The sequence below is a fragment of the Anopheles gambiae genome, chromosome 3, assembly GCF_943734735.2.
Source record: "Anopheles gambiae chromosome 3, idAnoGambNW_F1_1, whole genome shotgun sequence".
Taxonomy (NCBI): Eukaryota; Metazoa; Arthropoda; class Insecta; order Diptera; family Culicidae; genus Anopheles; species Anopheles gambiae.
In genome coordinates, this window is record NC_064602.1 from 68,902,803 (window position 1) to 68,929,590 (window position 26,788).

The 26,788-nt window shown below is 41.7% G+C and overlaps 1 protein-coding gene across 4 annotated transcripts in view; it reads right to left on the reverse strand.

Moving 5' to 3' along the window:
* Positions 1 to 11,815: 11,815 nt before the first annotated feature.
* LOC133392704 (protein O-mannosyl-transferase TMTC1-like) overlaps positions 11,816 to 26,788 on the reverse strand; it is a 157,736-nt gene continuing 142,763 nt past the window's right edge. For all 4 annotated transcript variants that reach the window (XM_061653358.1, XM_061653360.1, XM_061653356.1 and 1 more), the window contains 6 exons: positions 26,129 to 26,296; positions 25,776 to 26,033; positions 18,498 to 18,703; positions 17,983 to 18,118; positions 13,063 to 13,324; positions 11,816 to 12,803 (listed from right to left, as the gene is read on the reverse strand). In XM_061653358.1, the coding sequence (XP_061509342.1) occupies positions 12,456 to 12,803; positions 13,063 to 13,324; positions 17,983 to 18,118; positions 18,498 to 18,703; positions 25,776 to 26,033; positions 26,129 to 26,296 (1,378 nt within the window). In that variant the 3' untranslated portion in view covers positions 11,816 to 12,455. The remainder of the gene's footprint in view (positions 12,804 to 13,062; positions 13,325 to 17,982; positions 18,119 to 18,497; positions 18,704 to 25,775; positions 26,034 to 26,128; positions 26,297 to 26,788) is intronic.

Sequence of the window (26,788 nt, forward strand, 5' to 3'; positions counted from 1 at the left end):
AGTGAAGAAATAGATGTAAAATGGTTATGAGATTTAAATCGGCTTTTGAAAAACACGTTTTAGTGAGTTATAACTTGAAATGCTTAAGGTGGCACACTTGCCCCAAGTTCCGCTACTTTTGATCTGTCTCGCGAACTCTGGTTCATTGTGCAATAGCGAGGATGCAATGCTAATGCATAAGCCCTTCCCCAAGAAGCATACCGAAAGGTGAACCCATGGGGAAGGGTATATGGCCCAAGGAGGGGGTTTACTGGGTAAGAATCCCATGTCAACACCCGTGCGACAACGGGAGTCTTTCGAAGATTCCCCCTCCTTGTAAAACAAAAAAAAACACACACACAGACACACACCCGCACGCACGCACGCACGATCAATCCTGGATATTGCGTTGATGGATGTTACATTTACTGTCAATATGTTGTGAAACAATGCTTCATGCTTTGTAGAAAGTTTTGTTTAATTTAAAAAAAAAACTATGTGAGATTAGATAATTCTTTAACCACACTTTATGTGCTTCAACATCTTTCGTTGGGAGTCTGTGTAGTAGTAGTATGTAGTAGTATTTGTTTATTGAATAATTACATTATTGCGCGTAGCGCATTTTCCTACAATTTATAATGGGTCCGTCATTTTAGACTTTCATCATTGTTCTTTAATATTTGTAATATATAACATTGTTCGAATTCTATTTAGCTATTTCTAGGAATGATTTTTTTCGTGAACAGCTATTATTAATAGAAAAATTATCACAAAACCCACTGAAAAGTTATTGTTGGGAATATATAAAAAGCTTTGAGTTCATTATATCTTTTTTCTGTTTATTAAAAAAATCAGTTGATTTATAATAAACTGTTCAATTTATAACCTCTTCAAATATTACATGTTTTTTCTGCAATAATTGTATGCCAATTTTTGATTTTATGTTATGTTTGGAAATTGTTGGGTGGATTTTTATGACAGTGGAAAATTGAGTTTTTTATTTACAACAATTTAGAATATTTCACACTGTACTCTCGTCAATTAAGCACACGCAAAAGATTTGAGCAAATTGTCTATTAAAGTACAAGCTGTTTGAAATTCCCTATACATCGAAATGTTACACACATCTAACCGTGCTACAAGTCATAGGAGACAAAGCGTGAAAACATAGCCAAAATCAACATGACTGAAACATTTCATGCCTAAATGTATGTACCCTGCTGTCTTCCTATATATGATTGTTTTTATATGGACCTGTCATCGAATATTATCGAATGTCATCGAATTTGCCATACCATACAGGATGACAGCTGAATACATATATTTAGGCGTGAAATGTTTCAGTTATGTTGAATACTTTAATTTAACTACTTTTTTACGCTTCACGACGTGCCATAGTCTCTATGTGCCTGGTTTCATGGTAAAAAGTTCTTTTCATGCCTCTGATGAGCCAAATGCAGTCTGTTCCCAAATTACGCGGTTCTCGACCTACGCGGATTCGGAAATACGCGGTATTCTAAATTTGACAGATAAAATGTTAAATCAGTACAATTAGCTTGAAGAATTGTCCAATGCAGTATAAATTGTTTTTTTGTTTAAAAAAAACCGTTTCAAAGCCAAATATATCAGAATTTTCTGCACAAATTGTATCAAATAAATAATAAAATGTTTAAAAGTGCCTAATTTAATCAAAAATTATACAGTAATCAAATGGATTTTAGATGAAAAACGTGAAATTTGACTAATGCAGATTCCTCGGGAACGCATACATCGCGTATGACGGGAACAGGCAATTTCTGTTGGCAATTTCTTTGGAATTACAGAAAACTGTCCAAAAGCGCAAAATATCCAAGGGCTTTGATCAGCTGAAAATTCCAGTGTTGAAAATTCTTTGTATGTTTTCTATCATCTCCTATACCGGAATTTTCAGGGTTTCCTGTGTTTTAATTTATCGCGGTTAGTCCCTGTAATTTTTTAGGTGAGTTTCGCAAACCATTCGTTCATACGTTTTTTCAACTGCATTGTATTGCGATTCCAAATGCATAAAAATAATCCAATAATTCAGGAAAAAGTTCAATAAATCGTGTACACGATCCTAAAAGGATCTATGGCATTTAAAATTTTTCGAGAAATAACCAAAACTTTTGGGAAACCCTGTAAATTGCGGAAAAGAACTACTACGAATTTCATCCTTCACCTATCTGAATGCAATTTTCTTGAAATGCAAATTCAGTCCTCGACCTCTCAAGTTCCAACAATAAAACACGTTTTTTGGCTCCAAACACAGCATCAGCTGATAGGGAAAAAACCTTCCAACTAGATACGAAATAAAAAAGAAGACACAACGACCACCGCGACCAGTACAAATCTAAATTGCACCGTGATAAAATGGAAGCATATTTGTACCTTTTTACTTCTTCCCATCGCCCGGCTCAAGTGGTCTTCCGTGCATTTTCTTTATCTCCAGTCGTGGACGGTGGATACGGTTTTTGTACGTTTTTCTTTTCGCCCCTTCACTTGGCTCGCACGCCTCCCCCTAAACCGTTGTTATTTTGCCGGCAGTGCTGGGTAGTATTATCGGGCATGCCGGGGCACCCGTTTACTTAACCCGCACGACACTCTCAACGCGCGGCGAGTTTATGGCAGCTCGAGTTGACCCACGAACTCTGTTTCAGTTTGTCCGCCGGCAGGAGCGACCGACCGTCGGTGGCAGCTTCCGATCCTCGTTAACGGCAGTCAAACGTCGCCGTCCCGGGTACTGTTCGGTCTGCTGCCCGGAAGCTCCGGCGACCATATTTGAAAGGGATCGCTTTTAGATTCTTTCACCACGGTCCGGCTGCATCGAGCTGCAGTCGGTGTGTCACTTGTCTCACTCTTTATATCGACCCTCTCTCTCTCTTTCTCTCCTGGCAGATCGTACATTTTGGCTGTGATTTTACGCGGAAAAGAGAGAGATTTCTTCAACCCCAAATGTTCGTTTTACTGCACGCCGCGCGTGCAGAATTGTGCAAGATTGGCCAACGTATTTCGCTAAGATTTATGATTCCAGCATACGGGAGCGGGCGGGACGGGATCGAACCCGGACGTACACCGAGCACTTCCGAGACAGTCTGCTGGGAACGAAAATCCAGTTGACACTCCAGTGGTTTCACCGGAAGCACCCGGCTACAGATAATGCCGTCGACACGGAGTGCACTGCAATGATGGAGGAAGGGAAAAAAGAATAACAAAAAAATGCTTTCAAACTTTCCTCTCCGTTGCGATCGTTTACTTTCGCACAAGGAAACTCGCTCCAGACACGAGCTCTTGTGCCGCTGCATCCACACACGGTCGGCACGTTCGGCGCAAGCATTAGGACATCTTTCAACAAATGCTGAAGTCTAACTGGACCGGGCCTGAACTGGAACCTGAATGAACTGAACCCTTCGAACCACTTCCGCACTTGCCGCACCGTCGTGGGCACGGCCAACGGTAGTCTCTTCCGGGGAGTTGGGCTGTCCGTTGTTTAGACTGTACCGCATCGAAATGTGCACATAGACAGAGGCGAGACAGTAGGGCCGTTGCAGACACACGGTCAGAAAAAGAAAAATAAACGTTAAAGGGTTACACATAAAACCTCGTCGGGACGGTTTTCCCATTACCAGTGGACACGGTTGCATCGATGCGAAGTGAAAGCGATGCACACAGAAACACAAAATGGAAGCAAAAATGGCCACTAACTCACGTAACGTGTTGACCTATGATCCGGTCCCATTTTGCCCATTGCCGAACGGATAACGAAACACGAACGCCCGTGGCCGGGCGGCGTCCTGACCAGGGTGAAGCATTATTTTGTGAGAAACGTGATAGGAAATCCCTTTCAATGAGCCCATTTTTATGCGGTCCGGGCCCGGTGGTGGTATCGTCTGCGGGCAGCGGATCGGTGGCGAACGTTGATTTATGCATTTGTGAAGCGAGCGCGCCCACACATACACACCCAGCGTGAGCTTCGATGAGCGTTTCCGATTTCCGATAATTTTGCAAAGATTACACGGTGCACCGGGTGCTGTTTTGTAGCAATTTTAAAAGTCGTTACTGCAGTGAGGTTTTTTTTGCAGATGATGATATCATAGATGTGTTTTTTGCGGTATTTTTCCTGCGCTACCTTTGTTGGAGTGGAGAGAGATTTTTTTGTGTGCCAGTAGAAAAAGATTTCCTGTATGCAGATACGGTGTTGCTGATCCTTATTTATGGGAAAAAGGTTTTGTAGGCGGTGAATAGAGCAGGAAAGTGAGCTAATACTTGACAAAGCTGGTGTGAGCTATAATCAGTGTAAGCTTTATAAAAGGATTGACTTCACCTCAACATCAATGCATATAGAAGATTATTTTTAAACTACACATTGATCTAGGAAATGTTAATGGTAGGGGTTTTGACGTTTATAATGACGTGCGCAGGGAGTTGTTGCTTTGTTCGAGCATATAATTTACTATTTTTTTACTCTTTTTTTGAACTGATATTGCTCATAGGCTATTGACAAGCTCGATATGGATAAGAATGACATTGGCGGTAAACTGACAATCAGACAATACTTATTTAATGCAATATCAGGATTTCCTAAAAGACATCACGTTTAAGATTTATTTTAGCAACTCATAGTAGGGTGGTGCTGGTATAATAATGATTACATTGCACTTAAATACTTTCTATATCAGCGGTCGGCAAAGTTCGGCCCACCGCAACATTAAATCTGATCTGCGAAAATATTTGCCTTAATTGAAAGACAGTAAGAGCGAATAGCATACCTTTACAACGTGCTGACCATCTTTAGTATGACATTTTATAACGTCGCACTCTTTCAAATTTTAATTATCGTGATGTGGATTGACGGACTACTCAATATGGTTGAACTCGAGGTACATTTTTTCATACATAGCACTTACATTGCTCCTAAATGACAATGGGCCTAAATGACAATGGCATGGCTTGTTCTAAAAGAAATTTTCGGTTTTCAATTTTTCTGACATGACATTACTGGTAAATCATTATAATAGTTACTGAATGTACGTTAACCACGCTAATTCTTCAGCCCTGAGGGCTTTAGTACTTTCTAGATAATATTCCAACTAATATATGCAGTATTGGAGGAGTGATTCATCAAGAACCGATAATGATCTAATGAATGAATCTCATCTAATAATAATGAAGCTTTGTTGTTTTGAGCTTTTAAACATAAATTATTTTGATTCCCAAATTTTACCTCAAAAGTTTGCTGACCACTGTACGATATGATTACTTAAAAATTTGTAAGCTTTATTGATACTAAATGTTCTACAGTTTCTTTTTTATAAAGAGTATTAAAAGATAAATCGTACCATTTCGTTAACCTTAACAACAAACATCAATGAATGTGTGAAAAGTGGCAACATTGATTCGAAATCATTAGCATTTCCTCAGAAAACTCGTGTCTTTTTAACGCTGCAAATGAATACAAATCGAAATTGCTGATTTTATACAATAACTGCTGTGTATTGGAATTGATTTAGTAAATATTTTTGTATACAGGCCATTTTATCTAAATTGGTCTTATTTTTTACTAAATTTGAACTATGGGGACAGAAGACAGGTCCTTAAATAGGTGTTGCCATAAAATCAGTACAAACAAACAACTTGATTTTGCAAATGTTAACTGCAAAGAAAAATCATGTTAAAATTTGATCAAACGAAGGAAAAAAGGTATTTTAAGCGGAGTGCAAAATTGACTACAAATCAAACATTCTTCTCCTGGAATTGGTTGACTACGGTTAACCTCAGTGCTGCAATCGATATTACATGTTAAATTTTAAACGAAGAAAATAATACGTTTCGGTAAATTAAATAACACCGACATTTAATATTATGACAATTATCCACGCTCTTCATACGAAATAAGCTTCGAAGCTTTGTTTAGTTCAATTTAAATACAGTTACAACGGTGCAGTCAGTAAAATATGGATTTTTGCAAAGAATTGTTGTGTCTAGTGGAAACAATGAGGGCTTAAGGGAGATACAATGTAATTTAATGATTAGGTGTTTAAATTTGCATAAATCCACCTTAGCTCTTAGCCCGGAACAACGGCAGCGGAATTGACGAGAAGTATAAACATTCGAAATGCGTTCAATCTTAATTAAATATGAATGTTGTATTTGCCTTGTCAGTCTTGTTGAATGTGAACTTAGAGTTATAACTAAATTTGGGCAATTTCGAGTGGACTTTGCAGTCTCTTGGTCAATTAACAAAAACATTAAACACTATCGAAACTTTAAATGCATTAAAACACATCAGTACCAATTTAAATTTCACCACTACATTTAATCTAATGTATATCATATTCTCTAATGAAAAAAATATACGTAGTATGGGTATATACCAAATCAATTCAATCTTGAAGAATGTGTTGTATTCGAAACTGACTGTAATATGAATCTGAAAAGTACGTGTTTCGTATCTTAAAAAAAATCAAACAAAGAAGGAAAACAATTGTCTCAATCCATTCTTCCCACTTTAAAGCCCCTAATATGTGTGCGATTATTGAATTAAATTAAATTACATTAAATGAAAGGCCAGACTTGTGTAAATTGTGTAATTAAATCACCTAAATACTTGGACTTATAAAAGAGCGAAAACTACCCACTGAAGATACCATATTAAAATTATCTTGCATTCTATTAACAAACGGTACTCCACTCTTTCACCTTCACGCTCCCACCGTAAACAAAAATAAAAGCAAACATTATCCAAGCTGCTATCCACAGTTCCGAAACTAAAAAACTCAACTGCTTCCCTGTGCAACCCCGCGCAACACCAATTACCTTTTGCTGTCAACAGTGTGCGGGACAGCAAAACAGAAACAACAACCATAAATGAAATGAGTTGTCAACATCACACCACACTCAGTGTCGTATCGGTAGCATAATATGAAAAAACCAACAACACACACACACATACATACATGGTACAAAACAAGATGGCAGCAACGATACAAGTGGACAAAAAGAAGATAAAAAAAGACACCCCGGACAAGTACCGAAATGGCTGAGAAGAAAATTAAAAATTATTAAAATTCGGTTTGAAGCACTTTTTGCCCCGTTCCGTTTCACTACTCTCTGCACTCCCTTTTTATCCCACTGCCACTCACACTCCATCTCGCTGTCACGTGATGAAAGAAAAAGAACACCTCGGCACCGGAAAGCTTAGCACGACTGGACAAACAAATGCCCGTGTGCTCTATCGCTTTCATCTCCGGAAACTGGATCCCGATCGCTTTAAAAGGGAGGGTTGTCGGGAGCGTAAGACGGGGGCAAGGGGAAGGAAAGCTCGGATGTCCTCTAACGGATCGTCGCTTTCTGAAAAAAGCTGTCCAGCATCAAGTGTACAAGTGCCAGCGCAGATGGTGCTGATGGCAGAAGACAATTTTCTGGAAGCTCGCTCCCACACCCGAAAGCGTGTCCCGGAAGAGCCAGCGTGTTGTGACTGAGCAGGAAGAACCGAGGAGCGGCAAAAGCAAAACGAAAAAACTGGCGAACTTTCCCCTGGGGTGAAACATTATGCAGAGGAGGGGGAAGGGGGCATGAAAATTCGGGTGGTTTTACGAGTTGTTTTAGATTGTTTCATAACTGTTTCGGGTGTGTTTTGTGAAAAGACCTTCGTCGCCGTGGCAGAAGGGGTTTTGGGAGGATTTCAAAAGGATGAATGGGTGGGACAGTAGGGAGAACCGGGCCAGGAGCGCACTCCCGTGTACACATCCGTCCGGAAGCCCGGACACTGGTTTTATTCGCCATTCTTTCGCCGAGAAAACTTGCCTTGGTCGGTTCATCCTGATTGCACAACGCCAGCATACAGAGCCGGGCTTGTGGATAGTGTTAGTTATCTTCACCGGCAGCAGTACGAGATAGTTTTCCATTCTCCCTCTTTTTTCACATCATTCCGAAACATACACACACACACCGATGAAGTCCCGGGACACACTTGCTCAATAATTTCGGTACACGCTTTCGCTCCGTGGTGCCGTTCTTATCATCATTTCTTCAGCGACGCTTCCGTGCAGAACCATACACACACAGAGCTCTTTTTGTGCTCTGCCCATCACTGCCCAGCGTTAGTTTATATAAAGTTTTCACAACACATCGTTGCGTGTGCTGGAGGCAAGCCGGTTGTCTCAGGACTCGGGCGGTTGTCTCTCGCTCTAATTTGTCACCATTTGGGTGAAAGTCACGTACCGCAAGCTCATTATATTCGCTCATATTTCGAGCGGAGGGAACCGTTTGCTGTGTTGTTTATTCTTCGTGGCGTAGGTTTTTTTGGGGAGTGAAGGGGAAGAGGGAGAAGGTAGTCATTACGCGGTATGATTGAGTTATGGACTTTGCAGCTGGACACGGCTGTGGACAGTGAATCGTTAGCCCGAACCGTGCACGTGAGGATGGAATGCTTACTAATGGAACGGGCATGAGGTTAAAGAAATATGAGCTTTTACTACATTTTAATATACAGTAAGTTTGAAAAAAAGGATATAATAAAGCAAGAGTTATTTAATCGATTAAACAACATGCATTTAACATCAGTAAACAGTAGATAGCTTTACTACTTTGGTAGATTTTTAGGCCGGTTTCGTAGTACAGTCGTCAACTCGTACGACTTAACAACATGCCCGTCATAGGTTCAATCCCCAAACAGACCCTGCTGCCATACGTAGGATTGACTATCCTGCTATGGGGGGAAATCAATTAGTCACTGAAAGCCAAACCCCCAAGAGGTAAAGGCAGGCCTTGACCGACAACGGTTGTTGAGCCAAAGAAGAAGAAACAGTAGATAAATTCATTTTTGGAAATAATCTTTCAGAGTAGTTTATGTTTCATGCAAAAGTAATGAATAATATTTATTTTCAATACTCATGAAATGATGCAGTAAAACAATTTGTTACTGACAAAGTTATCTTAATTTTTTTAATTTCATAATTAAATAACAGACTCTATGGTATAAATGGACAGAACTGCTAAAAACGATTGAAGTAATGAAGCAACAACGAATGTTCGTGGCATAAAGTTTGAACACATTTGCTTCAAATAAATACAAATACAGACTAATACATTCAACTGTATAATGAAAAAAAAGAAACATCGATATGAATTATCGCAATAGAAAGCTCCGGAAAATACTAAAGCTAAACCCAAACTCATACTGATGCTGGAACCGACACAGTTCTTAAACTAGTCCAGAACCTGATCATGAGCTCATGTTGGTCCAGATAGTGTACCAAAACCGATCGTGGCATCGATCATGAACCCATACAAGTCCTGGTACTGATACAGAACTCATACTGCTACTGGAAGCTATCATGAAGCCGCCATACCGGTCCTGGAAATGATCATGAACACATTCTGGTCCTGGGACTGATACTGAACCTATACCAGTTCTGTATTTGATCAGGTACCTCTACCGGTCGTGGAACCAATAATGTATTAATACAGGTCTCGGATAATGAACTCATATCGCTCCTGATATAGCTTCCGATTTTATTGCGTTGCTGAAACCGTACCTGTACATGTTTAGGAACAAATTTTAATGGTCTTTGTGTGGAACCGAAACAGCTCCAGTTCCGATCGAGTGACTGATTCTGCCTGTTGAGCAACCATACCCTGCAGTACATGCGCAGCGTAGAAAATAAAGAAGTAATTTAAGCTCAATTTGTTTACTGATAATCGGCAGCCTAATCATTTTTTTCTGATTTACAATTGTTTGGTGTGAGCTTAAAATTTATTTGATTTGATAAGTTTTAAATTTACTGATTTACTGATATCTTTTTCACTTACCTGTCGTACCCATATGCAGTCTAATGAATATTTGGGCAATATTTGATCAACACATGAGCACTTTTCATTTTAATGTTCACGAATTTCTCGAAATATGATTCTGATCTCGTGTTAGTGACATACCTTCCAAATAAATGTGACATTTCTCTGCTGTATGTTGGAATTTATACCCAAAGCTTCCAGGAATTTATAATCATACCCTTCATTCCTTCCTAGAAAAATACTTGACATTTTGGTCCGAACTGAAAATCATACTTCACCACGTTCCAATTATATCCTGCATGCCCGATTGCTCTTCATCGTACAGATGACCACTGGTTGGAGCTATTTCTATCGCGCTTACTGCAGCACACAGTCACTTGATGGGTTTTGTTTCCCACGAACCAGGCTGTCGATAAAGTGCATTCGTCAATCAATACAGTGCTGCTGGTGAAGTGACAATACAAAAATGCACATAAACCGTGACAGTACGCCGCAGGAAATCAACGATGATTGTTTTTTTTTTCTTTCTGTTTTTTTGTGTTCATGCTGTCAATGTAAAATTGCAACAAAAAAGAGGAAAAAAGACAATAAACCTTTCACGGAACGAGCACTCGAACAAGTCCTTGCTCAATAAAACACACACACACTCACACACACACACATACACACACACACACACACACACACACAAAAGGGGGTTTATGATTTTTGTGAAAATTTTATTTAAAAATGCTGTTTTATTATTGATCGTTTGATCGCGTTAGCGGTTTTACAATATTGTTTCCCATACCATGTGTTGTCACCTCTTTTTTATTTCATGTTTATACCCTCATTGCGTTTTTCCTCTGTTCAATTTCACAGTTGCCAATCAATTCCCAATTCTGTTCGATACATCGTGGTGGCTTTTAGGAAATGGGGACGCTTGAAGTTTTTTTGTTGTTCATTATTTGCGCTTTCAAAACCGTCCCTCATCAAAGCCTGATGGGCCTCGGGTGTTTTTTATTATGTTTTATCTTCATTTACACATCACTTCCCTACGCTTCATTGAGTCCATCCAGTAATAGAGTTGATTTACAGCTACTGTAGTTGTTACAGATTGCAGTGAGCGTTTTTTGCATTTGTTGTCTCTTTCATGCTCATTACTTTTCTGTAGTTCTTTTCGCGTCACTCTACTTGAGTCATGTTTTAATTGATTTCAACCTGTTTCACTGCTCGCTGCACTAACATCCTAAAAGCTCGCACTCGCCCTCACTCAAGCTCTGAAACGGAAAATATGGGATAGCTAGCGTATGATTTGGCCATTGTTTGGATCGCTTTTTGTTCTGTTTTTTTGCATAAATCTCTTGGCTGGTCTTTATTGCGGTTCGTTGCAGTGTGGGTATGGTTGTTTCAGGCGACGCGTTCGTTATTTTTTAAATTCGTTACTCCCTTTTGCACGGTTTGCTGCGATGCAGGCACACAGCAAAGCATTAAACAAAAACATAAAAAAATGACAGCCAGATAGGTTGACACCTTTTCTGCGCTGCTGAACAGAACGTTTGCATGAAAGGTTTGAGTGGTTTATTTACAGTTCGTTAATTTTGGGACTTAGTCATGCAAATAAAATGTTGAATTAAACATAACCCTACTGTCAAAACGAAGCTCTTTGGCTGTCAAATTGTAAAAAAAAAACAACGCATTTGTGAGACTTTTTGACGCTATCCGTAATGCAATTCACTCAGTCGCTCATCCCACACCGTCCGAAACCATTTGAGCTTGTTAGAGAGCCACATATCAAAAAGAAGCCATTCCAGTCAAATACACTTTGTATAGAATTTTTTCCCTCCAAGTCTCCCCCTAGTACTGGTTCTGGCCATCACTACAGTCTTATTTCTAAGCTTTTTACACTGCACCGACAAACGGTGAGCTGGCAACACAGGAGCTGCCACCGTTCAAAATCAACGTCGTCGTCCTATTGCCTTCCCACTGCTTTGCAGCTCGGTTTCGCTATCGCTTTCACACGATTGTACGCTTCGTGTGGTTTCGTTTTGTTTTTTTTTTGTTTTGCTCCTGCTGTCTGCTCTACTAATCACTAGCATCTCACTCACTTACCTCTTGCAGTAGTTGGTTGGGCGGTGCGATTATATACACATACACAGAGAGGATATACGGGGTGTTTTTTTTTGTTGCTTTCAATCATTCGCTTTCCCGTCCGCCACCGAAGTGCTACCGAAAATGTACAGCTGCTACGCGAGCGGCATTAAGCACAGGCGTGTTAGAAGGTTAGATTACTTACAACTTACAGCCAACCAAATATCGCCGACAATACTGTTGCTGTCTCGGATTTGATAGCTACGGGGATCGTGGGATAGTACTTTTGCGAGTAGGGTTGTGTTTTTTTTCTTTTCCATCTCTCTCTCTCTCTTTCTAACTCCCTGCCTTTGTTACGAGCCAGTAATGTAATACGATTTATCATACCCTTCACCGTGCACATCTTCATTGTTGCATGGTGCGAATTTTGTGCCATTGCTTGTCGAAATCAGTTCAGTCCCCCTGGTTTTGCCCCATCTTTCTCTCGTCGAGGCCGGGGGAAATAAAATCATCACTATCGATCATCGTACATCGAGGCTAGACCCGCCGTGTGTCGCTTTACATTTCTCCCCTTCATCCACCGCCCAAACGGTCCGTTACAGCTTGTCGAGCAGGTTGGACACGAGCAGCGGGGCAGCAAGTGGGGCACCGTTCGGATCGAGGGCGGTCGTACCGGAGGGCTGCTGCCGTTTCGGTTTGTGCCGTGATTTGGACCATTTTTTCGTTTTTCCACTGCCCTTCCCGTTGTGGGTGGATGGCGGTTCCGGTGCCGCACTGTTGGCGGTGGTGGGAGGCGCCGATGCTGCTGCCAGTTTGCAGGCCTTCAGCGAGCTGGGAATGTGCTCCGACCGGTTGCAGTGTGGCGTGCGCAGTATTCGTATACTTATTTCGGCCGGTTCCGCCGGGTGCCGTGGGTCCGTTTGTTTTCTGCAGTTTATTTTGGACTGTGAAAAAAAGAAAAAAAGAAAAAAATCTGATTTGAAATACTTTTTTTTTATTACACAATCAAAAATACATTTCTAATGGAGACGCCTGGTTGTTCATGGGCAGAAACACACAAAACACCAGGCGTCTCCATCCGAAGTAAAGTTGCAACGCAACGCGACGAAACAAACACGCCAGCAATCGTACAGAATCCATCAAAATCACGCTCCTCCGGTCGCTCCTACTCCCTGTTTCGTTCGGTCTGAGAAAATCACTTACGCAATCTTTTATGCTTCCGGTGTCTTCCGTCGTGGTGGGCCCACTGTCGCCATTCACAATAGTGCTGCCGGTGCCGGTGTTAGTGCTGCTGCTGCTGGTGCCGCCACTTCCACTGCTACTTCCACTGCTGCTGCTGCTACTACTACCACTGTCGTATATCATCGCCCGGTTGCGAAGCTCGTGCTTTATGCTCCAATCACGGAGATAGATATCGTTCTGTATCGGAATGCCGCCGTTCGATAAGCGAACTATAAATTGCCATCTGAAAAAGATTTATAGACGCACGCGGATCGCATTTTTGGTTAGTAAGAGCAAAGAAAGAGGCTGTGAGAGATGAGAGGTTGTGCAATGGGGTAGGTTGCAGTTACGAGTTGATTCGTTTCTCCCATCTTCGTACGCTTTATTTCTATTTGTTTGACGAAGGCAAGCGAAGGGAACACAGTGCGCGAGGGAGCTGGCGCTGGGTGGTAAAGCATAAAATCAGCTACCCGTTAGCAATGGCACACTCTATTTCGTCTCCCTTTCCCTCTCCCCCCATTTATTCTGCATCCATCGTTCTGTAGCTATTGCTGAAGGCTCAGCCCGCCCGGAATACGAATAGAAAGCTCAGTTGAATGGAACCGGATTTTCACTGCTTCCGCACAAAAACCGGTTGGCTCGTAAATTCCACCCCTTTTGTCCCGGGATCTACTCCCCCCCACCCCCTCCTAGTAAGATGCAGTGGCACTGGTTTGGAACGCTGGCTCAAGAGTACAAAACCACTTCTGAAAATCCCTTTTTGCCCCCTCAAAAACCTTGTCGGGTTCGGCTTTTCGGCACACCGCCAAACCAGTGCCAACCCGTCCAATGAAATTCGGCACTGGCTGACTGGCTGGCTGACTGTTCGGCAGAGCAGTGTGTTACGCAGCCGGAATGGAAATGCGACGAAGTGCGAATCCGACAGGCAAAACCGCCTAGCTCGTGCGGAAGCTTTGGATCGGTCGAATCGTCGCCAACAGCGTCGTTGTTGCCGGCGCCGTTTGCAGAATATCGTAGTGTCACCCTGGGATCAAGAATGTCATCTCCGCTAGTGAAGAAAATGAATTATAAATTACACCTGCCCTGCGGGCCATGCTTACTCTCTCTTTTCCACTTCCGTGCTGCCCTGAGCGATACTTGATGCTGTAACTAAAATTAAGTTTCCAATTGTGTGGTGCAGGTACGTTCGCTAGTGGTGCAATCATGCTGTAGTGAAGGGCGTTGTGAACGAGGGCTTAAGTATTCTTTTTTATGTCTTTTCAACACAACTTACAGCCACGTGCCTCGTTATTTAATCTCAAAACAGCTTCAAGCTATGCAGGTGATTGGTGCAAACTGAATCCTGTTTGGATCATTCTACTTTTTTTGATTACTTTTGTGAAGAAGAAAGCAGTATTATCCAGTATGAATGATAACTACGATGATATCGAACGCGGCAAGGTTCGCACTTTGTGATAAATGATGTGTTACCAAAAGAGGTTTTCTGGATTTTGAAAGCATTTTGCTTTCCGTCATTTAATCCGTTATTTAAGCAAAGGGATGAAAAGATAACCGAGGTTCTATTGAACTTATTCAGGGTTGATCGTCAACATATTAGTACCAAGTTTCATGTAACAGTTTCTGCAACATATGAGTACCACGTGGTTGAAATGTTTTGATATCTTTTCAAATGAAAGGCCACTGGAACATTGAAACAGTGTGTCCGTTTTCAGTTCTCCTACATCAATGATTTGGTCACCCTTATTCCGATTTTTTATGACTAGAGTTTATTACCATTCTATGTATTACGCTACTGTTCACAGTTATCATACATCTAGCTACTACTGGTTTAAAACGATTGTTGCTGTGCCAAATAAATTTACACATTGCTACGACTCCTAGTTCAACAACACATCATTTCAAAGTTTGATAAAAGCCAGGAACATTTTTTGAACTAGTAACAAAATAATTTTTTTTGGGCCGGTCTGGTGGTACAGTCGTCAACTCGTACGACTTAACATCATGCCCGTCATGGGTTCAAGCCCCGAATAGACCGTGCCCCCATACGTAGGACTGATTATCCTGCTGTGGTAACAAAAGTCACTGAAACCCATGCTCATTTTACTAGTGGGTACAGGCAGGCCTTGACCGACAGTGGTTGTTGTGCCAATGAAGAAGAACAAAATAAATTAAAAATCCTAGCCAAATAATCTAATTTTTTATTAATTCACTGCTCACATTGCAATGCGCAGTTCATTTTTGAATAGTTAATAGTTAAAATAATCATTTTTGAATTCAGTTCATTTGAGGCAAACTTTGTCGATCTAATCGTAGTACAAAATAATGGTCTTGATAAAAGGATAAGATTAGGTGCACGAAAGAATGAACATGAGCAAGAATGGATAGACCGTCAATAGATCCACTAAGTATCTGATGTATAAATACACACTGTGCCGTCATTCGTTAATGTTAGAGAGACTCCGGTACGAAAAAAAGGCACATAGGGTGGTAAGAGGGATAGGTACAATCGGGGGATTCAGGCAATTCTTTCAATTGTTTCTATTCTATCTTTAATGAACTGCTATGTAGGAGTCCAAAAAACACTCACAAACTCTAGGATTGGACGCACGATAGCACAATACAAAGATTTGAGACTAAAAGGGTCTTTGAAATTTTTACCAACATGCAAAATGAAACTTAAAGGCCGGGCTACATTGATCGTACTCGCACGCGTAATTTTGATTTTCACTAGCGCATCTGGCGGCGGCTGACCGAAGCATTTTGCCAAACAATTTGGAGCCGCTCCAGAAAATACGTTAATTTTCCATGTTTTTTACTTAAATCGGAGGAGAAAAGTGTTGTAAAACGTAGATACACATGTCTTGCACGCATTGCATCCATTTTTGCAATGGAAAACGATGGAAAAACTACTAAATTTTGAGATCCGGCAGGTCCATTCCCTCGATGACCAAAAAAAGCTTCCACCAGCCGCCGCCAGATGCGCTAGTGAAAATCAAAATTACACTTGCGAGTACGATCAATGTTGCCCGGCCTTAATAAGCGGTTTCGTTTTGGAAATGTAGAGCTCGCAATGATCTTGAAACATTAACCTGCTGTCTAATTACACACCTAAATGACGTACTGAATAAGTGCTAAGAACTGAATTGTCTGCTATTTTATAATTGTACAGTATTGGATTAAATTTTTTTCGAGAACGTACCACTGAGCATTTGTTGACGTTGACACTCAAACGATTTAGTTTGCACCAAGTAGTGAAGCTGTACATACAGTTCTGAACTCTCAGGCAGTCATCAGTACAGAAAATAAGCGTGAAAATCTTGAGATCGTCAGCATAAAGTAATTTCTGCTGGCGATGTCGTTTATGCATATAAAAAAAGCGCTTAGAACGAAGAGTTTATATTAATCCATCATGAGCATGACAACCATTGAACTAAATCATTGTTAACAAAATATTTTGACAGTTTTGGTAAAACTGCTTTGCAGTAAAGAATAGTATCATAGAGCCGAATAAACAATAAAAAAAGTCGAATAACAAAAAAACTTTTTTCTTCAATCCAGATCCTGAATTTATATTAAAAGATCTTTCAATAAAACATGTAACTATTGTTGAACCCATTCAATGATGATTGATTTTTGTCTTCTTTGACACGATAGACAGTCAACTACTAAAAAGCTCAAAAAATTTAAGGTCTGGTACAAATTTGATTTAAGGTCTCCGGCGTGCTTCAGTTAGATCTTCAAGATTTTATTGGATAAATCTGCTTAAGAGAATATTCAAATGAACTACTCACACTTTATTTCCTATTGGAACCTCAAAATCATAGCTGAACTCAAAATCAGAATTATTTTCCTTGCTATTATTTTTTTGTTATTTTTTTTTGTATGCTCGTTGTTTTGTATGATGGTAAGACACTGAAGGTTTGATTACAATCAATTGAAAAGAATCTTACATTATCTGATGGAATCATTATTCCTAGAAAACTCTTAAGTCTTGTGGATTAGCTGAAGAGCGGAACAACTTATTTTCAAAACGATGTTTGTTGGAAAGATTCAGAATGGTTAAGTAGAATCTAAAAAATCCTTTAGAGGGGTTTCTAGGAGTTCTCAGCCGTTGGACACTTAATCGGCTCCTTCTTACGTGGAATGAACTTAATGTAACAAGAATTGGATTCTATAGCACCATTGTTTGACAAATCCAATAGGAATTTTCAAGAAGCTTGTCCAAAAAGAGTGCCATATAGTCAAATTTCCAACAGATGAAATTCACTTCAGATAAGAAAGAGTCAAGGAAGTGTCCCACACCTATGAGGACCCCTGAAATGCCCTGTATTTCACCATTAAGTGTTGAAAGATCGTTTGAAAGCACAGATAATCGATTCAGAACATCGATCTGAGACCTCAGTCAGAATATTCCAATTGAAACATCACAGTTGAAAGTGTTTCTTTAAACTGCTCTTATGTATTTCTCATTCCAACAGATCCATAAATCAATTTATAGCAGCATTCTATCAATGGGGCTTATCAGTACAACATATCTATCACCCCAACCATATTCCAGCCTATTTAGCAATGCTCAAACAAGGCCTTCCCACCGTAGAGATGCAATCCGCACGACCCACTGTTTAGCATCTTGCTGTGGGATTTGTTTAACAATCAAAATTATCGTACCATTTAACCGAGCTTCGACCCGACCCGGGCCCCACCCCATCCATATCGAACGATCGCCCTCGACACATTCCGCTCGAGGAAAGAACGTCGCCCGACCGGAACGAATTGATTAATGTTCCGGCATGGGCCGAGCATTTGCAATGAAAGCATATCTTCATCGCACCATCGAACCCATTCGTGAACCGTTTTCCCAGGGGGGAAGGGATGTGCGGGCTGTTAACATATCACACTTACCTCAGCACCATTTGATGCAATCGCGACTGTTGTCCCATTTTGCGTAGACAGCGACAGGCACCAATCACGGATAATTGATGAGTTTCCATTATTTTGATCCCTTCCTGGTATTGTTTGAACGCTTCCAGCAACATGTCTGTCTCATCGTGAAGAGGTGGAGAGAGAAAGAGAGAAAGAGAGAGAGAGAAAGAGAGAAATAAAAAGAGAGAGAGAGAGAGAAAGTGAGAAAACGCAACAAACAAAAGGAGACAAAAATTAGAAACCGAAGTGAAAAAAAAAACAAAGAAAGGCTAACGAAGGCGCTAGCCCCGAGCGGGAAGGAATGGGTGGTTTCGGTCGTGTGCTAATGCAATCGATCATGTCCCATCCACACCACAGCACACAACAAAGGGAAATGGAGGAAAAAATACCGTCAATAAAAATGGGGTCCACAGCAGTGGAACGGGACGAACAAATAACGAACGAGCGCGGTGGATGGGGGACAGACCGAACAGGGATAAATAATTTACACGTACTTTGCTCCATCAGCCAGTCGCCGTACTGCCGGCGCAGGTCCGCATTGTACGGGTTGAGGCGGACGACGCGGGCCAGCAGCCGACCGGCAGCTGCCGGCTGCCCACCGTACAGCTTCACCAGCTCCAGGTAAGCCGCGGTAAAGAGCGGTTCCAGCTGAATGCAGCGCTCCAGCATCCGGATCGCGTCGCTCGTACGATTCGATTTTCTGTGCGGAAAGAGATAGAGAGGGAGAAAGAAAGTGGAATGATGAGACGAAATTGATTAGAAATGGCAAGTACTGTGTATCGTTTTGGATCGGTTGTTCGCTCTAGACAGTGTGCGGGTAGTAAAAATCGGAAACGAAAGACCTTTCAGCGAGCGACGCCGAACCGGACGGATGGTAGGACCGTCGTGGTAGGTAGTGCCGCTAATGGCAAAGAGCCAAATTACAAGCAAAACATCCGTCTGCTTTTCTGCTTTGCTCTTTTCCAGTGCGCAGAAAGCGAGGCAAAGAGTCGTAACAAGTTCCATCTTTACGCGTTCGACGAGTTGGAGTGGATGAATATTTTATAATCCTTTTCATCTAAAGGTACTAGTCTTTATGGCTGTGTTTGTCTGTGTGTGTAGGAAGCTATATTCGAGTTTGTATCCTTTTAACTGCTTCACTTCACCATTTGGCCAACGCTGGTGTAGCCGCTGCCGCATGATAAAATCGGAACCAAACCCACTGGACCACAGCTACAAATTTTCACGTAAATAAATGGGAAAAGAAGACGGCGGGGAAATCGAGTCCGAAAGCACGTTCATGCCGTGTGGCGTGCTTTTATTTCCCTTTTGCTACCAGTTCACTATTTACAATCAACTCGCCATAATCAACGTTTTCCAATTGGATGGCGGAGAGAAAGTGGACGGAAGATTTTATCCGACCAACCGAACGTTTCGAGCGGCGTGCAGCGCGTGTGCGGGCGTTGGTTTGTTCGGTCGGAAAGCCAATAATGGTCACGATCATTATCATGAAAATGATGATGTAAGCTGTTCGACGTGTTTTCCCCCGTCTGACTTTTCCTTCGGGCGACGGTTTTGTCTACGCCAGTTGTGCTGTTTTGTCAGCTCTGTCATCTTGTCGTTAATTTTGATGACAAGCGCCACCACGAACACACTCACACAAAAACATACCCACCCCACCAGGAGAAGGAGAGAAGGTTGACATTTCCCTACACCACACTGGACGAGCTTTCGCTAAAGTTCACACCACGCTGTTTGAATGACGCTGTTTGAAGGCGTTCGTTTCACGCAATGCGCGCAAGAAGCATTCCACCCAGGGGCAATAGTGCTTACAACTGTGTACCGCCTTCCCAACCCCCTCAACACGTCCAAACTAGCGCACGCCGCACGACCAAAACTTTCCCTCTGGTGAAATGTCAAATGACGACCAGCACTGGCAACAGAAACAGCCGTTATACGTGCAGGGGCGCGTTTTCGCGCGAAAGACAGTTTGCTTGCTGGTTTGCTTTGGTACGAGCTTTGAAATGAAGTTTTTTTAACCTTCCTCTTTCAGACCCTCTCATTCTCTCTTGCTCTTCTGGTGCAGCCGTTACATGCGACGACGGGTTGCAACTGTTGCCGACGCTTTCCCGTCACGGCCATGAGTTGAACGAGTTGGGTTAATTTGGTGATGACAACACTTGCCCGGCTCGCGACCGCGCCCGCCCGATTGCGTTGGACTGACATGAATTTTTAATTTTAAAGTTTTGTTTTTGGTGGATACAGCAGAGAGACGAGGCAGGGTTGGGGGTTTGTTTTGATTTTCGATGAATTTTACACGATTCAAGGCATTTGCATGCCATTTGCATAATCCGTAAGCCGTTGTTGGCTTTAATGTGAACGGGACATTTTGGTTTTGCTTTATTTATTTTGTTTTTTTTTTTTAATAAAACTCAGGACAATGTTGCAGTTCACTGTTAGTCTAGCAATAATGTTCATTTTAAAATTATGCTCCACAGCATGTTGGAGTGGAAGTGGAAGTTACAAAAAAAATCGTGTATAATATATTATTCTTTTAAGAGTGAGTGTTGCTTTTTCTGACAGTTTAGTTGTTCACTGCTAACAATTTCAAAACCTCGCGGATTTTCCACGATACAAATGGAAACGAACGTTGTCGTGTAGCACAATTCATTTTGTCTGTGAGCTCTTTTGGTATAAAAATCTTCTCAACAATCAAGTAGGATGAACATCTTGCCTACCATGATGTTGAGGGAAATGAGTGTCGTGGCTAAGATCTATTGAGGAGTACAGGTTGATGCAAAGACCAATGCTAGGTTGCCATTTTCAGCTTGCTTTTAACAGTTTCATGAAAAAGTGTTTACAAACAAACGGCTAATAGTTAACGTGGTAATGTGGACGTATTAGAAGATTATATTGGTTAAATTTCTTGTGGTCAATCACTTCTGGAGAATAAAGGAGAAGTAAGTCTACTCTGTATTGAGAAACATTGATAACATTTTCCATTGTTTGCCATTCCGTGACCACGAGTCACTACCGTTTGCAACGGTCCTGCTGGAAAGTGTAACAGGAATAAAACAGCACAGTACATTTTCCAACTGGGTAAAAGAAGTCCTAATTACTTTCAATTAAACACTGAGAGCAAAAGGAAACAAAAAAAACAAAAGGAAAAGGAGGTTGTGTTTAACACAATAGCGGACTAGTACTGAAGATCCCAGGAAGCTGGACTTCAGTTCCGAACCGTCAAACGACCTCGACAAACTGAAGAAGAAGAAGAAGCAAAAGGAAACATCTAATCGGCACATACAGGAACAATATGCATATCGTCTTTTGCTCATAGCCCGGCGACGAATGATACAAGAGATCTTTGAATAAAATCGGCTATCGAACACAGAATTTTTGCAATCAGGGCCAAAAAATTATTCCAATATACCAATAAAAAAAACTCACATTCGCTCCATAGCAACGACCATAAACAATGATTAATTTAACTGTTGAAATTTGCCATGGCTTTCTGTCAATGTGTTCTAAACGCATCGACCTGTTCTGTTTCATGAACCTTGGTCGTGGCGAACCGATTTTCGTCGTTAAAATCGAACCAAATTCCAATTGGACCAATTTTTTGTGAAATATCTTTCAAAATTCATCTTAGAGAATTTAGGCTGTTAAATTGCATTGACAGGCTAGTGAATATTCGCCTTAGGGAGACATTCATCTTGAATATCACGGGAATGTTCATCTTACAGAAGCAATTCATCTTGAAGGGACCAAAACTTAGAGAGATTTAACTGTAGCACTGTATTAACACTTTAAGCGCGGTGTCATATAAATTCGCATAACGATTTTGCTCACCGTTCAGCTTTGCATCTGACGCTCAGTGATTCTCCTCAGAACGAATGAGGTAGGAAAGAGACAACGAGAACGACATGTGCTACGCCGCTTATCGCAATGAAACAAGTGAGTGATAACAATGGCACGCGAAATTTTCGCTCTCATCGCTCTCTTGCAATGCGCTACGTGCTCACTCAAAAAAACTGTGAGGCCAGGCCGGCGGTCAAAGTGTTAATAAATCTATCCTATGATAATTATCTATCTTATCAGCACGAACAAGAAAAAGTTGATCGAGAATGCGATCGTATTATATCATAATTATTATGTATTACTATATTGAAATAATGAATTATGACCATTATTTTTCCAAGGTGAAAAAAGCGGGGAATCACAAGGAAATGCATTTAGTACATGATTGTAACATGGTTTAGGGTCTAAATAGTAGGGGAATTGAATATCCTTTATTTTTTTGTTTACGATAAGCCATATTTTGATTAATATTCAATGAAACATATCAGAAAAGCCCACAATTTCAAGTTTAATTTCACTGGAGCTGTACACCTGGGCTTTACATGAGTGAATATTTCATGTTTATTTATTTATTTTTTGTCAGTTTCTAGAAATAATGATTTGAAAGGAATAGCTTACTGTAAAGTGATAAAAGTAAATTAAATACTGCAATTGTCTTGTTGCGGTTGCTCAACAGACAATATCAAACAAAGTTAAACAATACTTTCATGATAGGTCAAACACCAGCTTATCACGTTACCATTGGACCATTGACTGGAAACATTCCGGGAACTTTTAAACACTTTTTCTCAACCCATTTCATTGCACCATGCTTGCGGGTCGTTTGCTTCCGGTGTAACCAAGCTTAAAATAATAGATTCGACATTTACACATCCTTTAGTGGTGGTAATCTTCGTGAAAGACAGCACTCACTTCACTCTCACCACGGTGAGTTTATCCTTGCGGTACAGGATACTGTGGCCTCAACTTGCAACCCACAAGTGGTTGCATCTCCGGTTGCAACGGCAGCAGGCACCGTCACACACACACCAGAAGATTACACGCTGGCAGCCCGTTTCATTACGCTTCGACGTGGTAAATAGCACCCACTTCACCGAGTGCATAAAAGTGTCAGTTTCTTGAGTCATGTGCACGCCATGTCCCTCCTCGGCTGGGGAATGACTGCCGAAGGAACAGCCGACGGATACGGAACACGGAAATAGCGTCGGTACTGAGTGTTTCCCGTCGGCATGGGCGGTTTGTATCGAAGCAATGACGCTAATATATACACACACACACAGACGCCTAGAAAGGGGCAAGAACGCACCATCCAATGATAGCGTTTAGGTTACGGCGAAGAACAATCTAAGGGCACGTGTGAAACAGTGGCACAGCGAAAGGGCTTCGAGCACGTTAATGCAAACACGCCCAGGGAGCAATTATAATTTCTAAGCCGGTACTAATCTTTTAAGTAGCAGAACACCTGCTCCCATGGCGCAGGGCGGGTAAGATGTGGGTTCGTCGTCTTTCGATTCGTGCTACAGTGTGGCCCGGAGCTCACAAGTGGGCTCATCGTGATCGCGATAAGACGCGTGTAGGTAAGTACGCCCGCATCTGAAGAAACGAGTTCGCCTTACGCCAGCCTAGTCACGCGTGCAGTAGCGGTTTATCCCCGAAGGAAGAATTGCTGGAAGTATGGGTGACACCGTGACTAAAATAGCTACAACAAAGAGAGGCTGCTGTTTCTTAGCCAAGAGACGGGGGAAATTTTCTTTCACTTAGAGCACTCTTGCGTCGCTACAAGACGCTGCTAAACAAAGGTTGCTGCACAGTGTCTCGCGAATGGGACAGAAAACCGCAGTGATGGGTTTAATTTCCCATAAAGTGTTTAAATTTTGTCAACAAGCTTTCGATAAGAGTTTGCACAATTGATTGGCAAGTTTGCTATACATATATACAGAATACAGTTTTCTTTATTTTTCACAAACCACAAAATATGTCCACCATTCCCTTCCATAGTGTAGTAGGGACTGCTGGATAAGCGCAACATTTTCTAGCGAACAAGGCGGCCCCCGAGCACTCACACACGAGAGAAACACGAGGTACGGCGTTTGGTGTGCGGTGTTTACCCGCGCGCCAAAGGGAAGGAGATTTAAGCAAACGATAGGATTAAAGTATAATTAAAGAAACGAGTGCCGAGAAAAACGTAGCTCGCTGTGCCCTGTTGCAAGCGCCGAGGGTGGATCAGCACGGAAAAGCCTGCCCAGATGGGTTCACATCCGCTCCCCGGTTCCACCGTTGATCGTGCTTTTAATTTTCTCCATCACAATTACAACCCCAGGCACTGGTCTGAAGGGGAGAAAGAGCTTTCTTAGTGGTTTTCTTTTTTGTTGCTTCTTCTTGTGTTGTTCCTTCCACCATCACCAGTGCCGCGACTATTATTTCGCACACGCCTGTGTGCTGGGTCGTAGCGCGCACACAACACCGGTCTTGTGTCGCTGCCAAACACGGTTTTAAGTGCCATCTACAGTTTTGTTAGCGCTGCAAGAGTGGGTCGGTTGCATGGGAATGGAGATGGTTTAAGTAGAGTGAAATGCTTTCTTCCCTCGTTCGAGCGGCTGACGACGGTGCATCCGACGAGCGCAATCGGTTTGAGCGGGTGAAAATTAATTGAATCTTATAAATTGAACGAAAAGTTGACCTTGCAAAGCAGTGACAGAGCAAAAGAAAGGGAAAAAGGCAGCATTTGGATTGAAGAGAAAAATCGCGTAAAAAATACACACAGAAAATTATCGCTCAGAGGCTTCTTCATGAACCGTTCGATCGGTTGTTCATTGAACGAAAAGGAAGAGACACATTCTTAAGGGAAATAAAAACGACAGCTAAAGTGATTAACCTTTACATGATCTTCTTGAATCAAGAGAATACAGCTGCTTGAATTAAATTGATCTTGAAAAACCAAGGGAGATTAAATGTTACCATAAAAAGCTTTAAAAAGTAAGAATAAATCAAAATCTCAATTTTTAAATTATAACACACAATATTAATGTAAAAGACGTAATAACAGTATAAAAGTACAGGTTTAAAACGCTTAATAGATAAAGAATAAAAAGACCTTTCAGAAAGTCTATGTTTAATTTTTTGTAAACTTTCAACATAAACAATATACTTCAGCATAATTGATTGACATGCTTAATGATGAGGGTTAGATAAACTAACCTTTTTGAAAAAGCTTAACAAACCCTCAATATTTTCGTATTTTAAATTCTCATAATGCTGTCTATTTTTCAAACAAACACATTTACACTGTACAGATGTTTTCATTTGTTTGTTTTTTGCCCATCATAAACACGGGAAAACTACCGCGAATCCTCAAAAGAGAATAATTTTCTGGAACATTGCCAACATTCGAACCAAATGCTTTCACCGTGTTGGAAATGCTTTAAAAAATAGCCTTTTCCAAACCGAACGAAATATTTCCGGTCGCTGCAGAACTGAACCGAAACAAATGATAAAGAAGCAGCAGCAGAAATAACATTTAATGTACCGTAATCCCAATTCCCTAATTAAATTCCTGTACTCTGTTGTCGTCCAACTCGGCCGCGCTGGAAACGGAACCGAGGACAAGATGCATCACAAACAGAGGACAATGAGACAAATTGGATGTCGTTGCCGTTGTCACCCGCTGTCACCCTCCGCAGGGAACGCAAACACGAGCGAAAAGTGGACAGAACTCACACAACACATAGGAATAAAAAACGACAACAGGAAAATGGTTTTTGGATCACGGGGGTGGAAAACCGGCCAACTCCATACGCCAACGTCAGTGTGTGACAGACGGACGGAGACCGCAGACCGCGGTCCAGCGAACCTATCGATCACCGGAACACGCGCCAGTGATCTTCCTGGCGGCGTTGTCGTCACGACCACCTACCGTTGCCACCACCATCACTCACCTGTATAATTGGCCTAGATTGTAGTGTGCGTTAATGTGCTCGGATGCATATTTGATAGCCTCCCGGAAGTGATACTCGGCCGTGGCGAACTGCGGCATCAGCGTGCCGATGTTGTTGTGCGCACTGGCGTACGTCGGCCACAGCCGCAGCGCCTCCCGATAATGAGCGATCGCCGGCTCGGGCCGGGACGAGTCCCGCAGGAAGTTGCCGAAATTGTAGTGCATTTTGGCGTTGTGCGGTAGCGTTTTCAGGCCCGACCTGTGGAAAAAGGAGAGCGGAGAAGCAGGTTGGATGCGTTTAATTGATTTTTGGGCTCGCCTGGGAGGGGTGGGAAAGGCAGTTGAGTTGCATACCGCAGTAAGGCTTCGCGCGAGCTCCAGTCCTGGTTACGGGCGATGGTTTTGAGACAGCCGGCCGCCAGCAGCACAATGGTTAGCAGCAGGAACGGTCTCCGCAGGCGAGCGTCCAAGCGTTCCCAGAGTCGCTGTGCACCGTACACGACGAGTATTAGGCAGCCCATGCTGAGTGGTAGAGAGAGAGAGGAGAATAGAAAATAGGAGAGATAAAGGAAGGCTTTTGTCTTAATGAGCCGTATTTATTTCATGGTACCGTTGGTAGCTTTTGGGAGTTGACAATTGATAAGGAAAACGATGCAGGAAGATCAAATAGCAGATAAAACAAAAATAATGTAGAAGAAACACAAAATATGTTTATGCTTTAAAATTGAGAATTTACTGATTTACTGAGAATGATGCAAATGGTTTAATTTAAATTTAATATTCGCTGGTAGTCGTTCAGCCAATTAAAATCAGTCTAGTTTTTTAATAATAATAATCGTTTGGAATATCGTACACGTTGCATGTTGTTAGGTTTTAGATTTTGACCATATACATGAAGTACCTGAATCTGTATTGAAAGGACTGCTATTAAGAGAAATTGACGACCCAGATATGTTGGCTAGGATTAAATATTTAAGCTACTGAAAGAGTAATTAGAAAATAACCGACTTCTAG